General features: G+C 37.9%; 2 protein-coding genes across 2 annotated transcripts; one reads left to right on the top strand and one right to left on the bottom strand.

Annotated features, from left to right (window-relative positions):
• The first annotated feature begins 1,337 nt into the window (after positions 1–1,337).
• fam174b (family with sequence similarity 174 member B) lies at positions 1,338–6,508 on the top strand. Its single transcript, XM_063903142.1, has 3 exons — positions 1,338–1,953; positions 2,759–2,893; positions 4,219–6,508. Exons 1-3 carry the CDS (start codon positions 1,679–1,681, stop codon positions 4,220–4,222), a joined length of 414 nt encoding a protein of 137 aa, XP_063759212.1. The 5' UTR covers positions 1,338–1,678; the 3' UTR covers positions 4,223–6,508.
• Positions 6,509–7,307: 799 nt separating this feature from the next.
• On the bottom strand, positions 7,308–17,209 carry st8sia2 (ST8 alpha-N-acetyl-neuraminide alpha-2,8-sialyltransferase 2). The gene is made up of 6 exons (XM_063903130.1): positions 16,854–17,209; positions 15,403–15,459; positions 14,498–14,638; positions 14,146–14,403; positions 11,625–11,918; positions 7,308–8,961 (listed from the first exon to the last, which is right to left on the bottom strand). Exons 1-6 carry the CDS (start codon positions 17,030–17,032, stop codon positions 8,649–8,651), a joined length of 1,242 nt encoding a protein of 413 aa, XP_063759200.1. The 5' UTR covers positions 17,033–17,209; the 3' UTR covers positions 7,308–8,648.
• Between the last annotated feature and the right edge of the window lie 851 nt (positions 17,210–18,060).

Below are 18,060 nucleotides of genomic sequence, written 5' to 3'. Positions count from 1 at the left end.
GCGGTTGTGACCCTGGAGGCTGCTGCCCTTGGAAATTTGTGTTTGCCAAGACCCATGGGTAAACAGAGAAATGCTGCCTTCAGATGCTGTTGGAAATGTGCTATTTGCCAGTCAACCCCAAATGAGCAGTGAAGGGGTTAGAGCTGATCTGTGACACAGAAATCTATAAAATGGAATGTGCTAGGGCTCAGTATGTCTAAAAACTAATGTTATACACACACAAATACATGCTAGACATGATGTGTTATAAAAGCTTACTGGGATACTTTTGTACTTTTGATCATTCATATTCAAATTAATTGTATTGCATTGTTTTCCTTTCAGCATTTGCATTCAGATTACTATACAGGGTGAAATTGTTTTTGTTTCAAAAATATTTACATAACTAAAAATATGTAGTCAAAACATTATGAGGGAAATGAATATCTACTATTGGAGTGACCTCAGTTTTATCTGAAATCCTGTTTACAGGCCAACTACAACAATCAAACACAAGGCCCTCCTGTATAAAAGTATACACTAAATTACCTTCTCAACTATATGCCACCAACCTATCATTCAATAGTGCGGAATATTTTAAAGTCAGCCCACTGTTTCCCAACCTTTCTGTATATCAAATATATATGAGATAAAGGGCTAACTTAAAAGTAGCGTTACCTGTTTAGATAAGTGCAGTTGTGAAAGTACATTTAGCCAAGTACTGTACCTATGTCCAATTTTGAGAAACCTGTGCTTTACTTCAGCATTTCCATTTAATGCAACTTCTTCACCATCACGTTTGGGCTGGCATATTGTACTTTTTACTCACCATTAATATGACAATATTAGTTCATTTGCCGTTTCAGTTTATTATTACAAAGTATAAATTAACGCACGATTTGTGATATATTATGCTGGATTAAAAAAAAAAGTTTGCCCTAGCTTTACCAGCTGCAACATCAGAGATTATTGCATTGAATGTATCAACAATTATATTCGAGCCATATATGTAGAATATTTTACTCGCCATGCTGCAAAAAGAGTACTTTTACATTTCTATTGTTAGTGCTGAAGCTTTGTACTTTAGTCATATTTTTGCATGAAGCACAGTATTTCAGTACAGCAGTATATATTGCTTCTTCTAGGCTTACTTAGGATCTATGTTACAGATTTGATTTCTACTATATATCTATATGTATTGTGATGGTAGATATATTTAAACGAGTAATCAAACGTAAACCACGTAGCTACACATTGTCGAATAAAGCTTCCAAACATAGGCTTGTTGACAGCAGGTCTGTGGGTATTGGGAAGTCCGAGGCTTCCCTGAATGCAGCACAAACCCACATAATACTCCTCTTCAGCACCCGTGCAGAATGCCAACCTGCAGAGCTCTTCCGGAGGCGGATAATCCCCATCTCTACGCTTCTAATGCAATCAGGAAGGAATAACTATAACTCACTTTAAAGGAAACACGTTTTCGGAATTTAATGCAAGTTAAGACCTACATTTCCAGCATTAGGAAAAGCTTGGACGAGGACGGAGATGGATATTTGCGTTTCGTATTATTGTGTAAATAGCCACATCTGACAGAGATAAGCCAATCCTCGTATAATGTGACAGCTGCTGTCGCATTTCATATATTTGGGAGAAACTACAAAGAGAAATTCCTTCTTACATTATTTTTTATTTCAGCACCATGGTCAATTACAATCTCGGGTTGACTTTAATTATCGCTGCTATTTGGCGGATCAGTGGCGTACAACTAAGTCCTGTTTCACCGGCGACGCTGCTGAACTCAACATCATCATCCACCATCAGCGAACATGAAATGACACATAATGTCACAGACACCGCCGTGGGATCCCGGATTTCATCTCTAATGACGCATCTTCCAACTCTGAAAAACATTGTTATTTTCATCTGCGTGCTAACAGCTGTTCTTATCACATGCCTGGTCATCAAAGTGGTCAGGTAAGCAGGCTGATGTAACTGTATCTGTTTACTGTTAATATAATGCCTATAATAAGCAGCCTTAAGGTGATGCAGTCACAGTGATTGGTATAAATGTCGCTGTTTGTGTTGTTCCGGGTAAATGAATCGATTAGGGGCATATGGTTGTGTCTGGGCCTATTTATAATGTTCCTACAGGGAGTTGTGTGTAGAGGAGCCACTTAGACAGGCAACCCGGTGGTGCTTTATGTAAGACATTTTGTATCCTTATTTATCTTTGACCTACGTGAAGAATATAATATTTCCAGTTCTAACATCACAGTCATCTTTACATTCATCACGTGTGCTTGTGTTTAAGGTCATATTTCATAGGGTTGCAATTAATGATAAATTCCATTATTGATCTGGTAAGTATTTGATCAATTACTCAATGGATATTTTAGTCTATGAAATATTGGGGAAATTAAAAAGGAAAAAGCCAGAGCCCAATGTGCTGTTTTGAAATGGCTTTACAACAGGACAAAACAGTAAATCTTAATATTTGAAAAGGTGTAAGTAGAGAATATGTTGCATTTAGATTGATGAATCAATTATCATATTGGTCGCGATCAAATTGAACTCAATGTCAACTGAATAAGTGTATCAGCACTTTTCCATCTTAGCCAAACGTATGTGAGCACTCTGTATATTACCACTTTGAAAGGTCACCATTTGGAAAAAATAATAGAATAGTTTTACAGCTGACGTGGTGTAGTCAGTCAGCCTGAAATATGAGATGTTAAAACTTGTGCTCGACTGATGTTTGCTAATGTTTTCTTCCTCACAGATCTGGGAGAAGAATCAGAAAAACACGAAAATATGACATTATAACGACCCCCGCTGAACGTGTGGAGATGGCCCCTCTAAATGAGGAGAATGATGATGAGATGGATGACTCAACCCTCTTTGATGTGAAATACAGGTTTGTTGTTTTAAAATCAAAATACTTATTCGAAGACAGAAGAAAACTTCTCTTTTCCTACTGTTTCTCCTGCTCAAAAAAGAATGGTTGCAGGCCAAATCTTATATATTCTTAATAAAGACATTTTCCTGTAAGGGAATAGTATCTTTTAATTGTTGTTTTAAAAAAAAAGGTATATATTTATATTGCATTGTAGAGGAACCTGTTAACCGCGTTTTTGTAAATGATATGACATTAAACCTTCTGAATCTTGAATCTTGAATCTATCTTCAGAGAAGTTAGGTTTATGGTTCCCTATGGAAACTGTGGAGATATTAACTTCTAGACTGTGGGCATTTATGCTACAGAAAAGTATCTGTACAGAATATGTCTCTTAGGTAAAAGTGTTTCTTTGTAAGAGTTGGACTATTTTTATTCATACTGTAACCTACTGTATGCTGTAATTTTTACGTGGAGGGTGTAGTGAGTGGCGTGCATTGTCTGTGTCTGTTTGAGGGTGTGTTTATGTCTTTTTAATTATTGTTTTATGTGTTATCAGTTTATGTATTTTTATATCTTAGGGTGCCTTTTAAGATCTGGCTAGGGACAAGAGATGGAAATTAGCATAGCAGCTAACTCTGGCTTATTTACAGCAATTTGTCTGTTAATCAATGAGCACTGTCCCTACCAACTAAATAAATAAATATAAAACTAATTCAACTTAAAAGATTTGTGTAAAAACTGAACAGTTGTACTATTAAATTGTCTGCTTTTGCTCATCTTACGTTCACTGAATGCCCTTTTTCTTTATCTCAGTTGTACTATTACTACTAGTCATGACATGTTATAAACTTGATTTCCCTATGTAAAGCTCTGCGCCTATCTCTTTTGATTATTAAAAGCTGCTAGGTGGCACCACCTTTTTAGCAAAGTGAGTCAGCATATGCTACAGAAAGAGATATAGGAGTGTCTCAGTGCTTTTTTGGACTATTTATTGTACTTTTATAAGGCTCACAAACATTTGAGGCAAATAATTGTCATTAGAAACCACACTAAATGTATGTGAATTTCAAAAGTATGCATTTATATGTGTACTTCCTGCTTGCTTCTCTTGAAGACACATTGTTTTAGTTCATCTAATGTTGATATAAGGTTTCACCCTTCCGTTCTTTCCATTGTTCTTTAACACACAAACACTTCCTCAAAGGGAGATTTTACGTCCTGTTTACCTGACATTCCTGAATTCCTAGTCAGACTGGACACAGCAGGCTAAATTATTTCCTCGTAGTCATATGAACTGTAACAACAGATAATGTCAAGTAACAGAGTTTTCTTTCTTTTTGTAGGTAAATGCCAGCATGGACATCACCATTGGATAACTCGTGTTTTGCCTGGAATAACTCAAGTGATTTCTGTATGTTTGTGCTGTTCAAGTCTTATCGAATCAGCAACTTCACATGCTGCTTGCGCATGGCTTTTATCTGTGTTAAAGGACTGGAGCCGCATGGATATCATAGTTAGCTGCTTCAATGACGTTTCTATCATATGGCGCAAATAACCTGCACAATACTTTCTGATATTAGAGATCAGAGTGCTTTTTCTCAGAAGTCATTTAGTTATCGCCTTTATAAAAACTTGGAAATTACATGGAAAAAACATTTTAAAGTCATCTCATTTTTACATTTGAGCTACATTGTGTTGATCTGAGGAGTTTACGATCCAACGCCTGCTTTAAAGATATAATCCTCCCATATTAAAACTAAAGACCATCAGATAATGCATAAAATGTTAACATGTAACAAATAATCTGCAGAGAATACTTTATTCAAATATAAACATTTGCACACGATGAAGAATCTATTGATATACTGTTATTGATATTTTTAACAAAACTTTAATACCAAATATATTTCTATCTACTCACCACTTAATTGTGCATATATACTGTTGACGGTGGTCTGTCCGTATGTATGGAGTAAGCGTATATTTTTTTACCATGTGTTGTCTTGTTTTGCTGCTATGTTAGCTGAAGTTTTACGTTTTGTAAGATGTTGAAATTTGATAAGAATATCAAATCATATAGTCAGGGTATTTTGTAAGGTGTTAATGAATTACATCCATTTGAATGTGATGGCGTAATCTGTTATGTGTTCGGGTATGTTTAGTCAAGTGACTTCATTAAATTTAGTAACCACTGAACAATCGCAACAACAGGTTTAAACAACGCAGAGATGTAGTTACAGTATTTACATGTGCCAAGTGTCTTATTTTCTAAACCAAAAAAATGTTATTTCAGTGTAAAATTATCCCCCGAATCTGGTATCTCTTTAAAATAGTAGGCGAGGCGATAGTAAAGTATTTTGGAAAATCTCCCCCAAGAATTGCAGTTAATGGCTCACTGACTCTTGTAATGTCTTACCTAAAAAGCACTCGGTCTTTCCCCCTTAACAGTACGTTCCCTGTGCCAAATGGACTCTGGTAGACAAAGTTCCTTCAACTTGCTTTGAAAAAGAGTGTTGAGGACCTTTTTGACATTTATTTAATATCGATTTGATTCATCAGTATTGAATTACTATAACAAATGAAAACAATTAAGTTGTTATATCTTTATTTCAAATACCAAATACACAAGAATCAACCAATAGTCGGATATAAAGGGCAGGAATGAAATATCTGACATGTTCACAAACTGGTCCGTGTTTGTGCCCTAAATGTAATTACAGCAACAACATAGCAAAATTCACCTAGATTAGGTTTCTGCAGCAAATGCAAGTGTTGTAGGTGACCTTCTGTTTTTAATCCAAACTGTTATTTGATAGTGTGAAATGGCATACAGCTGCAGCTGCTTCTGAATGACCTCCGTCCATAGTTAACAAAGAAAACTGCAATGCCCGACTTGTACTGCATTTTCTTTCCGGGAGAAAGAACGTTTTGTATTTTTCCTTTGTTGACATTTACATAAGACTGGTTCCTTTTTTTGTCACAGTTAGATGCACAAGTGATATGGTGTGTGTGTGTGTGTGTGTGTGTGTGTGTGTGTGTGTGAATGTATGATTCAGTTTTTGAAATTGATTCAAACTTTCGATCATGTGATTTGTATCATTTCCTCTAGCAGATTGCTGGCTATTTCCTGTGGTTTCCATTAGACTATATGACCACTGTTATTTTCGATAGTGTCATGTTTCCTGTATGTTCTTTACTGTATGTGGAGTAAATTGCAGATCCATTAGTGAGTCTCAGGGGAGTTTCACCCTTGAACAGCTGTCCTCCTCCATCCTGGAACCGTCTTTTATTTTATCTTTAGTTGTGCGTGTAATTGTGGAAAAACCCTTCTTGTCTGAAGATGCTATTTCTGTACTTTTATTAGAACTGAATTATCTCCTACAGACAGTTCCTGTTGTAAAATGAATCAACGTCATTGTGGTAGCTATTTGAAGACTGTATCTAATTGCTCTAATCCCACATTTAAACGAAAACAAGTTAAATGTTCAAACTGTTTTGGAAGTTTATTGAATTCAAGTCCCTGTTTTTTGACACAGAGACATCATGTGTACCCACAGCTGTATCCTTGGTTTCCATTTCTTTGAAACACTACTGAAATAAAACTGCTTCCTTTGAAGTGTTAAATAGTTTTAAGGGAGAGGATTGAAGTGCTATTTTTTCCTTTCTGATCTTCTGTGTGTTTTCTTGCACAGAAAAGTACATTCACTTTGTCATAACATCATTCAAGTGTTCTCGAGTCATATTGAATAGTTTAAAGTATTACAAAAATTAAATATCCTTAAGTGGTATGCATCGAGAGAAAACATGCGAAAGTTAATATTTTGTTCCTGGAATTTCTACATTGAACAAATACTAATATATGGTAAAGCTACATGATAAAAGTTAAGCTACAGGATAAAACCATAAAGAACAATACCCTCAGTTCTTCAGGCGAAACAACATGTCAGTAGAATGTTTTCTAAAGTCCAGATTCGGGGACAATTAACAAACTGAGCTCAGACAAGCCTTTCACAAACAGGCCTTTCATTGCCTCAGACTGCTCACGTCGCTAGTACAACTTTCGTGTATATTTTTAACTTTACTCGCGCCATTGGCCAACATGAAGTCAACAAGCGCATCCTTTCAAAACAACACTATTACAGGCAGATCACATGGCTGGCAGCGCATGACCTGCTGCTTGTTTAACCGAGAGCTAGTGGAATAATTTGAATACTTTAGTTAATTTGTATTAAAAGAGGCAATTTGTTGAAGAAAAAATCCCAAATTGTTTGGCAGAAAGCCCAGTATAAAGACAAAAGGTGGAGACTTAAATTACAAAAACATAATCCTTACTGATGTATGTTTTTAACAAATAAGTCTGGTATTGATCTTAAATAAACAAAGAATTTAGTTTCTTACACGATCACAACTACATAACAAGTCTACCATAAAATGAACTTTCATTGTTTATTTTTGTCAATCATTCAGTGGAGAGTTACGCAATCAAGAGTCATGTACGTTTGTTTTTTTACATCTTATCCATAAAAAATAAGTTGGATAAACCCTGAACATTTTAAACTCTTCAATTTTGAACAATCCAATTAATTGATTAGAGGCACAAAATACTGGCAATCCTAAAATCCACAAATATCTGTATCAACCTATAATGGTTGAGGTACTAGCCCTAAACACACAATACATGTATCATTTTTATATTATTAAAAAATAATCAAGGCATACAAGTTATCAACTCCTTCTCAGTGTTAGTGCACTGAAACTTCTGCTAACAGTTACTAGAAATGTATTTAAAGCACAATATAGGGTTTATTTCCTACAGCATTTGTAAGAATATAACCAATACATTCATTGAATAAGCTAAGCTCTTAGTACCAACACACAGCTACAACCTATCAACATTTCCAGTGCAGAAACAGGGCTTGTGTTGTTTGAGAAGAGTTTACAAAGAGAGTTACTTCCGGCTGAGTGTGTAAACAATGTTATGTGAACAGCTGGCACTCCCTCTTTATCCTCACAGAAGCTGAATACATTTTCTCATGCTTGACTCGTTCATTTGTCTCTCAAGGTAACCCAACTTTACCACACAGTAGTCCTGGCTGACGAGTATTTTGGATTGTTTTGCTTGTGGAATACCTGTTTCACTGTGAACACCACTCTCTGTATTTTGTAAGAAGCTACAAAAGCGTAAAATGTCCTCAGAGTAAAATTTGTTATCACAAATTGAAGGTTATATGTAAAAAAAAACAAATGTTTGAACAGTTGACCAACTTCTTTCTTCCTACATCATCCTTCTCCCTGATTATTAAGTGCTTCCATCTTGTGGCCCAAAAAGTGCCTCACAAGGGCCATTAATTCAGCAGCTCTTCATTAGGTTGACATGCTGGGTAAATTAATACACACCCATAATGGGGACCATTCATATCATAAACTGTGGATATTATTAATATGGAATATAGTTACTCATGGCCTTTCATGACCCAATGTGATCTTAATTCCTATTCATCACAATAGTAAAAACCTGGGTGGCCTTTAAAATGTTGTTCAAAACAACGAAATACCTGCAGAAAATGAGTTTCATTACTTTTGAAATGTTGCCATAGAAATCTCATTCAAGTTAAAACACATCATTAAAAGAAGTCACTTACAGAGCTTCAGATAGAAAAAAGTTCCTTCCAACTGCTGAAAATAACTTAATTCAAGTTTCAAAAAAATATAATAACAAGAAACTGTTTCTCAAAGTCTGTTTAAAGTGGTTTCCATGGAGAACTGTTGTCAGCTATTTGCTCTGGAGCTCCTTCTGCGGTCTCCTGTCGGCATCACAGGTCCCAGTGTGGAGCCGCAGTGCCCCCTGTCTGTGCAACGCCCTCAGGGTCCTGAACTCCAGAGGCATGGTGTGAGGGCTGGAGCTGGACGTGTACTCGTACTTCAGACTATCGTAGTAGTGGTACTTCACCGGTTTACCCTGTGGGTCGTGTGAGAAAGGCCAGAAGCCGTAAAGATGGATCTCATCACAGAAGCGAGTGGCCATCGTGTACATGAGGAGCCCAGTGGTTGGACGCTTGATGTGGACATTGTTAGTGAGCCAGTACCTGTAGAAAGAAACATAAAGTATGCGTTTAGCTGTAATAACGCATAGAGGAAACATATGTACAAGGTCTTCAGAGCTCCTTTTTCAGGTAGCACATTAAAGTCAGTATTCACAAGGAAACAACACTTATCTCCTTCAGTCAGACCCTCCTCCCTCTGGGTATTGATATTAATCCAGATATACAGTATGCCAGAGCACGCACTGTGGAGCTGAATCCTAAGAAGTCAGGCAATTAGAAACGGGAGCTAGCCGGATATGTTTCTCTGCTGTAGACATCCAAGCTGCCCCTTCAAAGACTGGCTGCTCACAGATAGCAATATATAACCTTTTTTTTCTTCCTGTATTTGCTGCACTGCAATCCTACTCGAACAATCATTTGCTATGGTGGGTCAGAAATGTAATTTATTTAGAAGACCTGTTTAGGCCATTCAACAAGAACACTAACTTTCTCTGGTTCCAGCTTTTAAAATCCAAACATATATACCACTTTAAAGTGAGGTGCTTTGCAGTTGAAAATTAAACAATCTTAAAATACGTTTTTGGATCTCAGCAATTACATTTTTGAAGATTGACAACAAAAATGCTTTGTAGCCCTATTCTTCTTTCCACAGTTAAAATGAAGGATAATTAAACCCATTTCCTGGCTCAATATCTTGAGTCTAACGCAGCCATCTGCGCCGGAAACATACTACTGCAATGATGGAAAGTACACTTTGAGAAAAAGGATTTAACTCAACACATTGACAGTGGTTTTAGTTTTTAGAAAAAATAACAAATGAAAGTTAATGACTTGTTCAGGTGGATATGTTTTGAAGCAAGTTAAACCACGGATTCTGCTTTGCACATTTGCATTATTCTACTTTATGTGACCCGAAGCTCCTTTGACAGCGTGTTACCACATGTTGCCTTCAGGAGCAGCTTCAGGGGGAGGCGGTCAGACGTTCACTTGCCCCAACTTCTTTTTCTGTTCAAGTCACTTGCCCATTGCTCCAGCCTCAAGGCTTTTCTACCCCCTCAGGCTGTGCACTGTGGCTAGTGTGGAAGGTCAGGTTGAGATTCAGAGGTTGTACTATTTAAAGACATTCGTGTGCACACTCCACAGGGCAGGTTTACAGTCTAACCAACACTACAGCATGTAATCAGCTTTTTAACAAGCAGAGGAGACATTCCAATTATCCGTGAGATGGTCTGATGTGGCCTTTACGTGAAGTTAATACGAATAGATCTATTGTCCTTCACTGCACATGATGGAGATCTGAAGTTACTGAGAAGAGGAGACCAGGGGTAGCATTTATCCAATCCCATCATTAAAAGGACAACGGCAGTCTCATCTTCAAAAACGTCAGGCTAACTATCTTCTCTTGTAAAACACTAATCAAACCGACTGTTAATTACAAAATTAATGTCAAAGTTCAACTCCTTACTGAGGGTTTGTTGAGGCATACAACATTGCATAATTTGGTCTCTGACCAGCAGTGTAGACTTTTAACAAAGCAGGAAAGCTCCCAAACAGTCTGAATATGACGACAGAGAAGCAGGAAAGCAACAAAACAATGCACAGATGGATTTATAACAGCCTGAAGGCAGTAAAGGCTGTATCTGAAAGATATGCAAGCATATTACCTAAAAAATATCCAGTTCTAAAATGAATCCACACAAATAATAGCCTGTTATACCGCCGTTAAACAGTATAACTTATTATCTCTGCTTTTCAGCAACATCATCTAAACAACACAATATGGAGCAACATTTTTAACACAATTTAAGCTTACGGCAATTGATCTCTTCATAGAGCAGCGTCATAAATGTAATAAACCAAAATGTATGCATAAAAGCTGAGAATGAACCAGGGCACAGACAGTGGTCAGACTCTTAGGGAACTAAGCCTCTATTTCAGTAAATGTGCTTATTTGCTTTCCTGCTGAAAGTTAAATGAGAGCGTAGATACCATGATGAACAGTTTATCGGTCGGTTCAGCACTCCTATCTAGCTTTGCGGCTGTTTGCCTTGAAACCTCACCATGACGACAAGACTCCAGGAACTCACTGCACCCTGCTGTTAATCACCAAGAAATGGTCAAAGCATGTATTTCCTCGAAAAAGCACAAAGTGTTTGTTCTTGGGAAGGAATATCAGTCAGTCGGTCTGTTGGTTGGTCAGTCAACACACTGAAAAATCTCAACAAAATGTAATTTAATTATTTGTTAGGAAATGTTTTATGGACTTTCATGGCTCCCAGATGATGCAGATGAACAGACTACTGCCTTTTCCTCTAGGGCTACCATGAGGTGGATTTGTTTTTCTTAACAACATTCCGATTTCACAAACGTGACACACATGAGAGAAGGATAATTTTTAGTTTAAAAAGAGACATACTTTGCTCATTTGTAGCACACAAATAAATACACGATAGAATGGCATGTCTGCTTTACCTATGTCATTAGTTTTAAAAATGAAGACACATTTCACACTTGATCAAGACAGATTAGGTAGAATGCCTTGCACACTGAGTGAAGACAGACTGAGTACCATCCTGCCCTTGAGATCAGCCTTAATGCTCCTTTTAAGTATAGCCACCAGGACTACAGATTAGTGTTATCTACCCCTTCATTATGCTGCTCACAGGTGTTCTTAAAAGAAGCAGCACACCAAAGCTGCATCTTACCCTCTGACAGCATGGAGAAGGCGCAGCGAGGGGAAGGCGGTGCGCACGTCCACGGTGTGCAAGAGGATGAGACGAAGGGCCCACTCCACGCGCTCCTCTCCCCCCTTGGCCATGAAGGCTGGGATCCACAGCACACTGCCGGAGAGGCTCTGGAGACGCTGTAGGAAGCGATCCCTCCACTCGTCACTGACCAAGTCCTGGAAGGCCCGCTGCACCACTGAAGGGTTCATGGTCACCAAGTTGGTCCGCCAGCCCACATCCTGCGAGTACTGGTCCACTGGTGCCAGGTTACACCTTAGAAAAAGCAGACCATGTCACTAGATTTCAGTGTCAGCAAATGTAAAACATGTTTCCTTTGTCTTATTGCTCATCCTGCAGTTTCTTTGTCTTGTAGTTTTCTAGCAGACATAAAGCAAAGTTTCCTAATTATGGTTTGGAATATAATAATGATCCAACTCAGCACTTGACTAGCATACTGTTACAACTACTCATTAAAAGTTTTACAGGTATAAGAAAGTTCTTTGAAAGGTAACACTGAAAATTATACCTTTACATTTTAGTGTAGTGGAATCATTTAATAAAAAAAATAATTCAACAGACTTTTGCTCATGGCTGGTATCAGATTTAAGACATATTAAAAGATAAACCCTGAATATAAGAGTAGAGAAACATTCATGTATATGGTTTGAAAAATATGCATATGATGATCATACATGTACAGTATGGTCTTAAAATTGACTGACAAGTGAGCTTAAATGATCAACATGATTGATATGGACCATCAATATTGTGATAGGCCATTAATTTCATGAGCTGATTACAGTGACTTCAAGCTGTCAATCTGCAATGATTCATTTACGTCAGACATCCATACACAAATCTTAATTTTTCAGCAGCTCACATCTTACTAAGACAATTAGACACTTTTTTTTTGTTTTCCCAATTTTTCTCCCATCTGTATTTGTCTTCAAGCTGCCAATCATGTATCTCTACGAGCAGTAAAATAGAGCTGAAATTGAAAAGTGAAATATGGCAGAAAAGCAGCATGGCACTGTTAACCTTGATCTCGAAATAAATACCAGAAAACATAAAGCAGGTAATTACTTATATTCACAGGGAAGCATTTATATTCTCTGCAGTGTGGTAGGAAAACAAACCAGGAGCACTTGCTTTAGACATGTTTTAATCTACACGCTTACAAACCGTTTAGTGAGAGCGATGCATCTCCAGAACATAAGATAATCAGGTTAGTTTTGCAAAGTTTGTTTAGTATAACATTTTTTTTTCTTACTTAGAGAACACTAAATCATTCAGTTAAAAGTAAAATAAATACAAATTGGATGGATTTCATTTGTGCTTTTAATGGTTTCTCTAAATATGCTATGACAGCTCATATCCAGACTTTAGAAAACAGTTGGTTCAAAAGATGCCAAGCAAATAGAAAACATGGCAAGTATGAAACATCAGCTGACTCCATTTTGAAAGGTCAGACAAATAGCTCTGTCGAAAATTATTCCATGACATTATCATAGCACTGAGCTAATATAATATATTAGCCAAAATACTGTCAACCTACTTTGTGGATACCCAGCATAGGCTGAGAGCTATATTTAGCTGAGGCATTATCTTCCTATCTGATACACGAATGCCAGAGCAAATTCCTCAGCTTCTCAAAATGTCACATTTCCTGTTGTCTGCCATCAGCCAAGCATTACCGCCATGCCCCGGTGTTATTGTCATCCTGCTGTAGTCTAGAAATCAGCATAACATTGCAGCACTTAGAGAAGACAAAACGTGATGGCAACAGAATCAATTTCAGAATAAAAAAAAGGGACATGAAAGGATTTGAAGGCCTATTCAACTATTGATCAGCTCCACAAGGTGCTACCAACGAGAGATACAGCCTGCTCCATTTATGCAACATTAAAGTCATTGATTTATTAGAGGAAGTTACTCACAGGATACATCTCCACATCTAATGCATTATTTGTTGCATCATTCCTATCTGTAATTGTAAAACCAACCAGAATACTTGTTTTTCACTTTTTCTATTATAAAATAACCCTTGACTAATTACCTCCAATGACAAATATATAATGATAAACAACCCACTAAGTGACTCCTGAGAGTACACAATGTGTTTTCTGCTGGATGCGAATGCTCTTCAAAATGTCGGTTTAATGTATAATCACACATTTAATTGCTCTCATCTAGACAGCTCGATTTCCAGTTTCAATCATAAAAAAAAGGCTTTGACAGCTTTTTCGAAAGAGCAATTAATACATTTCCTGCTGTGTAAGCACAAACTCTGAACCTGAATTAGACCAAGAGCTTCAGGAAGTGATTATCATTCCAATGTGAATCACACTCCAAGTAAAGTGAGATAAACCTAAAACAGAAACTAATGTGCTAATCCATTTCAAATACGGCCCACTTTGACTTGCAGGTTCTGTGAGTTATTTCAATTGGAAGACTTCCAACCCTGAAATCACTTATGGCATTTCTGTGAAATAAAAAGTACCTGATAACAAAGTCGTGAGAGTCGATGTCGGGCCCACAGCTGCTGTTCAGCAGGATCCCTGAGTTCCCCACGATAGCGCAGCGCCTGTGATGTTGGTTTTTCATGGGGGATACAGTTGGCAAAAGACGGTAGAGATTTTCTGAGATGTTTGTGGTGCTGTGGCGATCAAACACATAGTGGATGATATCTCCCGGCTTCAGTGTGCCCTTCAGAATAGAGATGTCTCTCTCCGGATCCAGAAATCGTAGAATATTCTTTCTGTAAAAACAGAGAATACACACTGGTTATGAAAGACCCTTATTAAAGGAGTGTGAAAATACGTTGAGATAATTGTAGAGAGTGATTAGCCTGCCTGATGAGGTTGGAGAGGGTCTTGTTGAAGGTCCAGTTGTTTGACGAGAGCTTGGCAGTGTGGTTGTAGCTTGTACGGACAGGATTTACATCTTTGCTCAATCTCGCCACAGCAGTTGGATCAACATATGCGGTGGCCTTTCTAAACGAGAACGGAGAGTCATGTCATAGACACATTACTGTTGACCTTAAAGGGATAAGATAAGAAACTAAAAGTCTTGTTTTCTAATCAATATATTGTGTGATTTCTTTTATTTCCTCCCCCTATTTAGGGTTATTTATCAGAATTTAGGGTCAGATTATAACGCCCTTTGTGAAATATGTGATCTGGGGTTTTACAAAAAAGAAGACCAACTTTTACTCAAGCACACATATCCTTGTGTTTGTTCTTAAGTAAATACAGCTGAAATAGTTTATGCTAATTTATACTCCATTATATAAGTGTATTTTTACACGACAACTGCAATTATTTTATAGCTTAAGCTACTTACTACATTGTTCAGCAAGATTTTGCATCCATTTAATGCATATTGAGTACTTTAGATGCTTTGAATGCATCTTAGCAACAATACCTTGATATAAAGTTATTCAGCACTTTGACTGGTAACGAGGTAATCTTATATCATACAATGTTCAAACGATCAGATTTTTCCTCCACCAGTAAACCATCAAAATGACATTCCTTGATTTTGCTTTAATGAAAATTAAGATTATTTATATCAAATTGGTTGATTTTATTTCAAATACAGCATTTAAATGTATTTGTATGGCAGATGAATACCATATGGATACCACCAAAGTGATTATAGCAGCTGCCCTCTTGCTTAAAAAAAGTAATGAATGACTCACTGTCAAAGCTGCAAAGGCATTAAAAAACAAATTGAGATAAATAATTAGATTTCAGACCTGTGTGGTTTAGGGATGGCCCGATGCAAATTCATCTTCTTCAAATGTCCAGGGTTTCTAGATAGAAAAAGAGAGGATTTAGATTGAATTATAAATCATGTGCTGTAGCTTGGAGCTTGGGTTGATAATGGACTGATGATTCAAACCCTTCCTGTAACCATATCCTGTAACTGTAATACACTTACTGTATACTGTATTCAATAGCAAGTGTACAGTACTTCTGCCTTTTAAGACAGAATGCTGTTAGAAAGCATGCAAGGTATTTTAAGCAATCCACTGTAGGCCCATTTGCTGACGTAATGAGCGGAAATGTGACCCTAATGGAGCCCCATTATACTGAATGGAGGTTTTCTTTTCATGGGGAAGTGAGAAATCTTTTTACAGGATTGTTGAATACCCCAGGCAAAATGCATTTACAGTAAACATTTTGTATGTGCGTTCAGATCAGGCTATTTTACAACCATGACCTTGGTTACATGTCCATGAAATCCTGACAAGCTGGTTGTTTGTCTTGAAGGACAGAGAAGCTGAAACAGATGAGTGCTGCTCTGACAGACGGCGGGGCTCGTTTCACAATCCTGGTGGCTTTAAATATATTGATATAATGGAGTTAAGCTGCATTTATGCAGAAGTTGAATTGGTTCTGGTTCTTCTCCCACGGCGAATCTCAAACCAATATGACCTCATTACAACGTGAGCCACAGCCGGGTAATTGCATTCAAATCAAAATGCTCTTGCTGCAAGGGAGATGTGAGAATTCAAAAGCCTCACAGAGACATGAAAGAAGTCAATTTTGCCATTCAGGTAGCAGAGCATCTAAGAGCGGTGATGATAATGATGAGGAGGATGTTGCACTGTGGAGGTTTGTTTTTTTTCTTCTACATGTGACAGAAGTATTTTGAGTGCTATATTAAGCACCCATGTTCTTGTGGGTCAAATGCAAGTGGGGCATCTGTGTGACTGGAAAGAAATCTGCTGCACTGCTCAACATTTGAAAGTCTGAAATTGAAAACGAAAAAGAGCAAAGCTTTTGTTAATGTTGCCCCCTCCTCTCTTTATGCTCTATGCCCCCTCTCTTTTTTTCTCTCCCTTTCTCTCTTTCACACTACATGCACTCTACTCTCTAGTGTAAATGTATCTTATCCCGCATGCAGGCTGCTACAAGACAAATAGCCAAATCCTTGGAGACCCTGTGCAGGCTGCTGTCCCCGGGAACAGCTGCTACTGCTGCACCCAAGTGTTACACATGTAGAAACCACATAGTCCATATTCAACTTCAAACTTAAATTCCATAAAGGTAAGCTCATTCATTTCACTCATGTACTCTTCCACCACTATCACTTTCAAGATTCTGTGAGGAAGATAACCTGATGTACAAGAAAACAATGGCCACACACATTTACACACTCAAACAAACACAATGCGTAGATAGATTACGGTGGGTTACTTACGCAGTTTCTTTCTCCACTTCTGCAATATCGTCTATTATGAGAACCACAACGAGCAGCGTTACAAAGCCGAACAACAGTGTGCGGAATACGAGCGGCATGGCTGAGGGGGGCAGCCGGGGGTCCCTTCTTCCAGCGAACACTGTGTTACATTCACCTTCTTGTGTTTCCCATTTACACATCGAAAATCCGCTTAGCCATCTCTCCCATTGTTCTTATCGCCAGAGCCGGACCCTCCCAGGCGAGCTGCGATGCTTTCCCCTCTACAGATGTAGATTTCCTGTGTGTTTTCCCGATGCCGCCTCCACTGTTCTCCGGCTATTCCCCAGTCAAACTTTGAAAGCGTGCACCTACACAGCCTGCAAAGGGAGCAGCGAGATGGAGACCACATGCAGTCTTAAAGGCGCAGCGGCCAACTACTTCCATCTTTATCCAAGCTGCTTTCATTTCACTCCCCAGGTGTTGTGACCGCAGTGTAAATGTGGGCAGGTGCGCAAGGCAGGTTTGCACCACTCATATCCAAACAGAGAGACTGTTGTTGTATCTGATGTGGGATGTGAGGACTGATTGCAAGTATTTAGAAATATAGGTCGAAGCTTCAATGAAGCTCACAGTGAGAGTCCCATCAGACATTTTACTGAATTAAATGGGGCTATCTTTTTATAGCTCTGGTCACAGGGGTGGAGGGTAACGATGAGTCTCATTAAGTAATGTTCATTTAATGAACTTTGCTTGGGTATTCATATATTTCGACATTATAACTTATGTCCTTATACATTTCATACAGAAATGCTGTATAGTTTACACCATTACATTCATCTCACAATATTTGACTTAAAATAATATAAGCGTATGCATTATTCAAGATTAAATCATTAAGTCCCAATGGTTTTTGCATGTAAAAACTTGTCTGCAGTTGTTAGGTCCACCCAAAACTAATTTCCCATCCAAACTTCTTATATGATTTCATTTTAAAGAACCATTGAAGACCCAAATAAGTCAATTAGTTAATCATTACAAAAGAGCAACAAGTAGAGAAAAGCCAATAGCAATTTGTGTTTCAGAACTTTTTATTCTTTTGTTTTTCCTCCAACCTTTCCAACCACTCATTAATCATCCCACAACCCCCTGACATTTATTTTGTGACCCTTTAGAGGCGGTCGCACTACTTCATTGGGAACCACAGGACTGGATATAATGTGTTTAAAAC

This window comes from Eleginops maclovinus, chromosome 2 (genome assembly GCF_036324505.1).
Source record: "Eleginops maclovinus isolate JMC-PN-2008 ecotype Puerto Natales chromosome 2, JC_Emac_rtc_rv5, whole genome shotgun sequence".
Lineage (NCBI taxonomy): Eukaryota > Metazoa > Chordata > Actinopteri > Perciformes > Eleginopidae > Eleginops > Eleginops maclovinus.
The sequence above is the reverse complement of the archived record's forward strand: the minus strand, read 5'-3'. Positions and strand labels throughout refer to the sequence as shown.

Bases quoted from the DNA above. Each gene is read 5' to 3' on its own strand.
- fam174b (XM_063903142.1), top strand. From the start codon at position 1,679: ATGGTCAATTACAATCTCGGGTTGACTTTAATTATCGCTGCTATTTGG. The intron at 1,954-2,758 runs GTAAGCAGGCTG...TCTTCCTCACAG, and splicing joins CTGGTCATCAAAGTGGTCAG to ATCTGGGAGAAGAATCAGAA.
- st8sia2 (XM_063903130.1), bottom strand. From the start codon at position 17,032: ATGTGTAAATGGGAAACACAAGAAGGTGAATGTAACACAGTGTTCGCT. The intron at 15,460-16,853 runs GTAAGTAACCCA...TTTTCTATCTAG, and splicing joins GAAGTGGAGAAAGAAACTGC to AAACCCTGGACATTTGAAGA. The intron at 8,962-11,624 runs GTAAGATGCAGC...TTCTTTCTACAG, and splicing joins CTTCTCCATGCTGTCAGAGG to GTACTGGCTCACTAACAATG.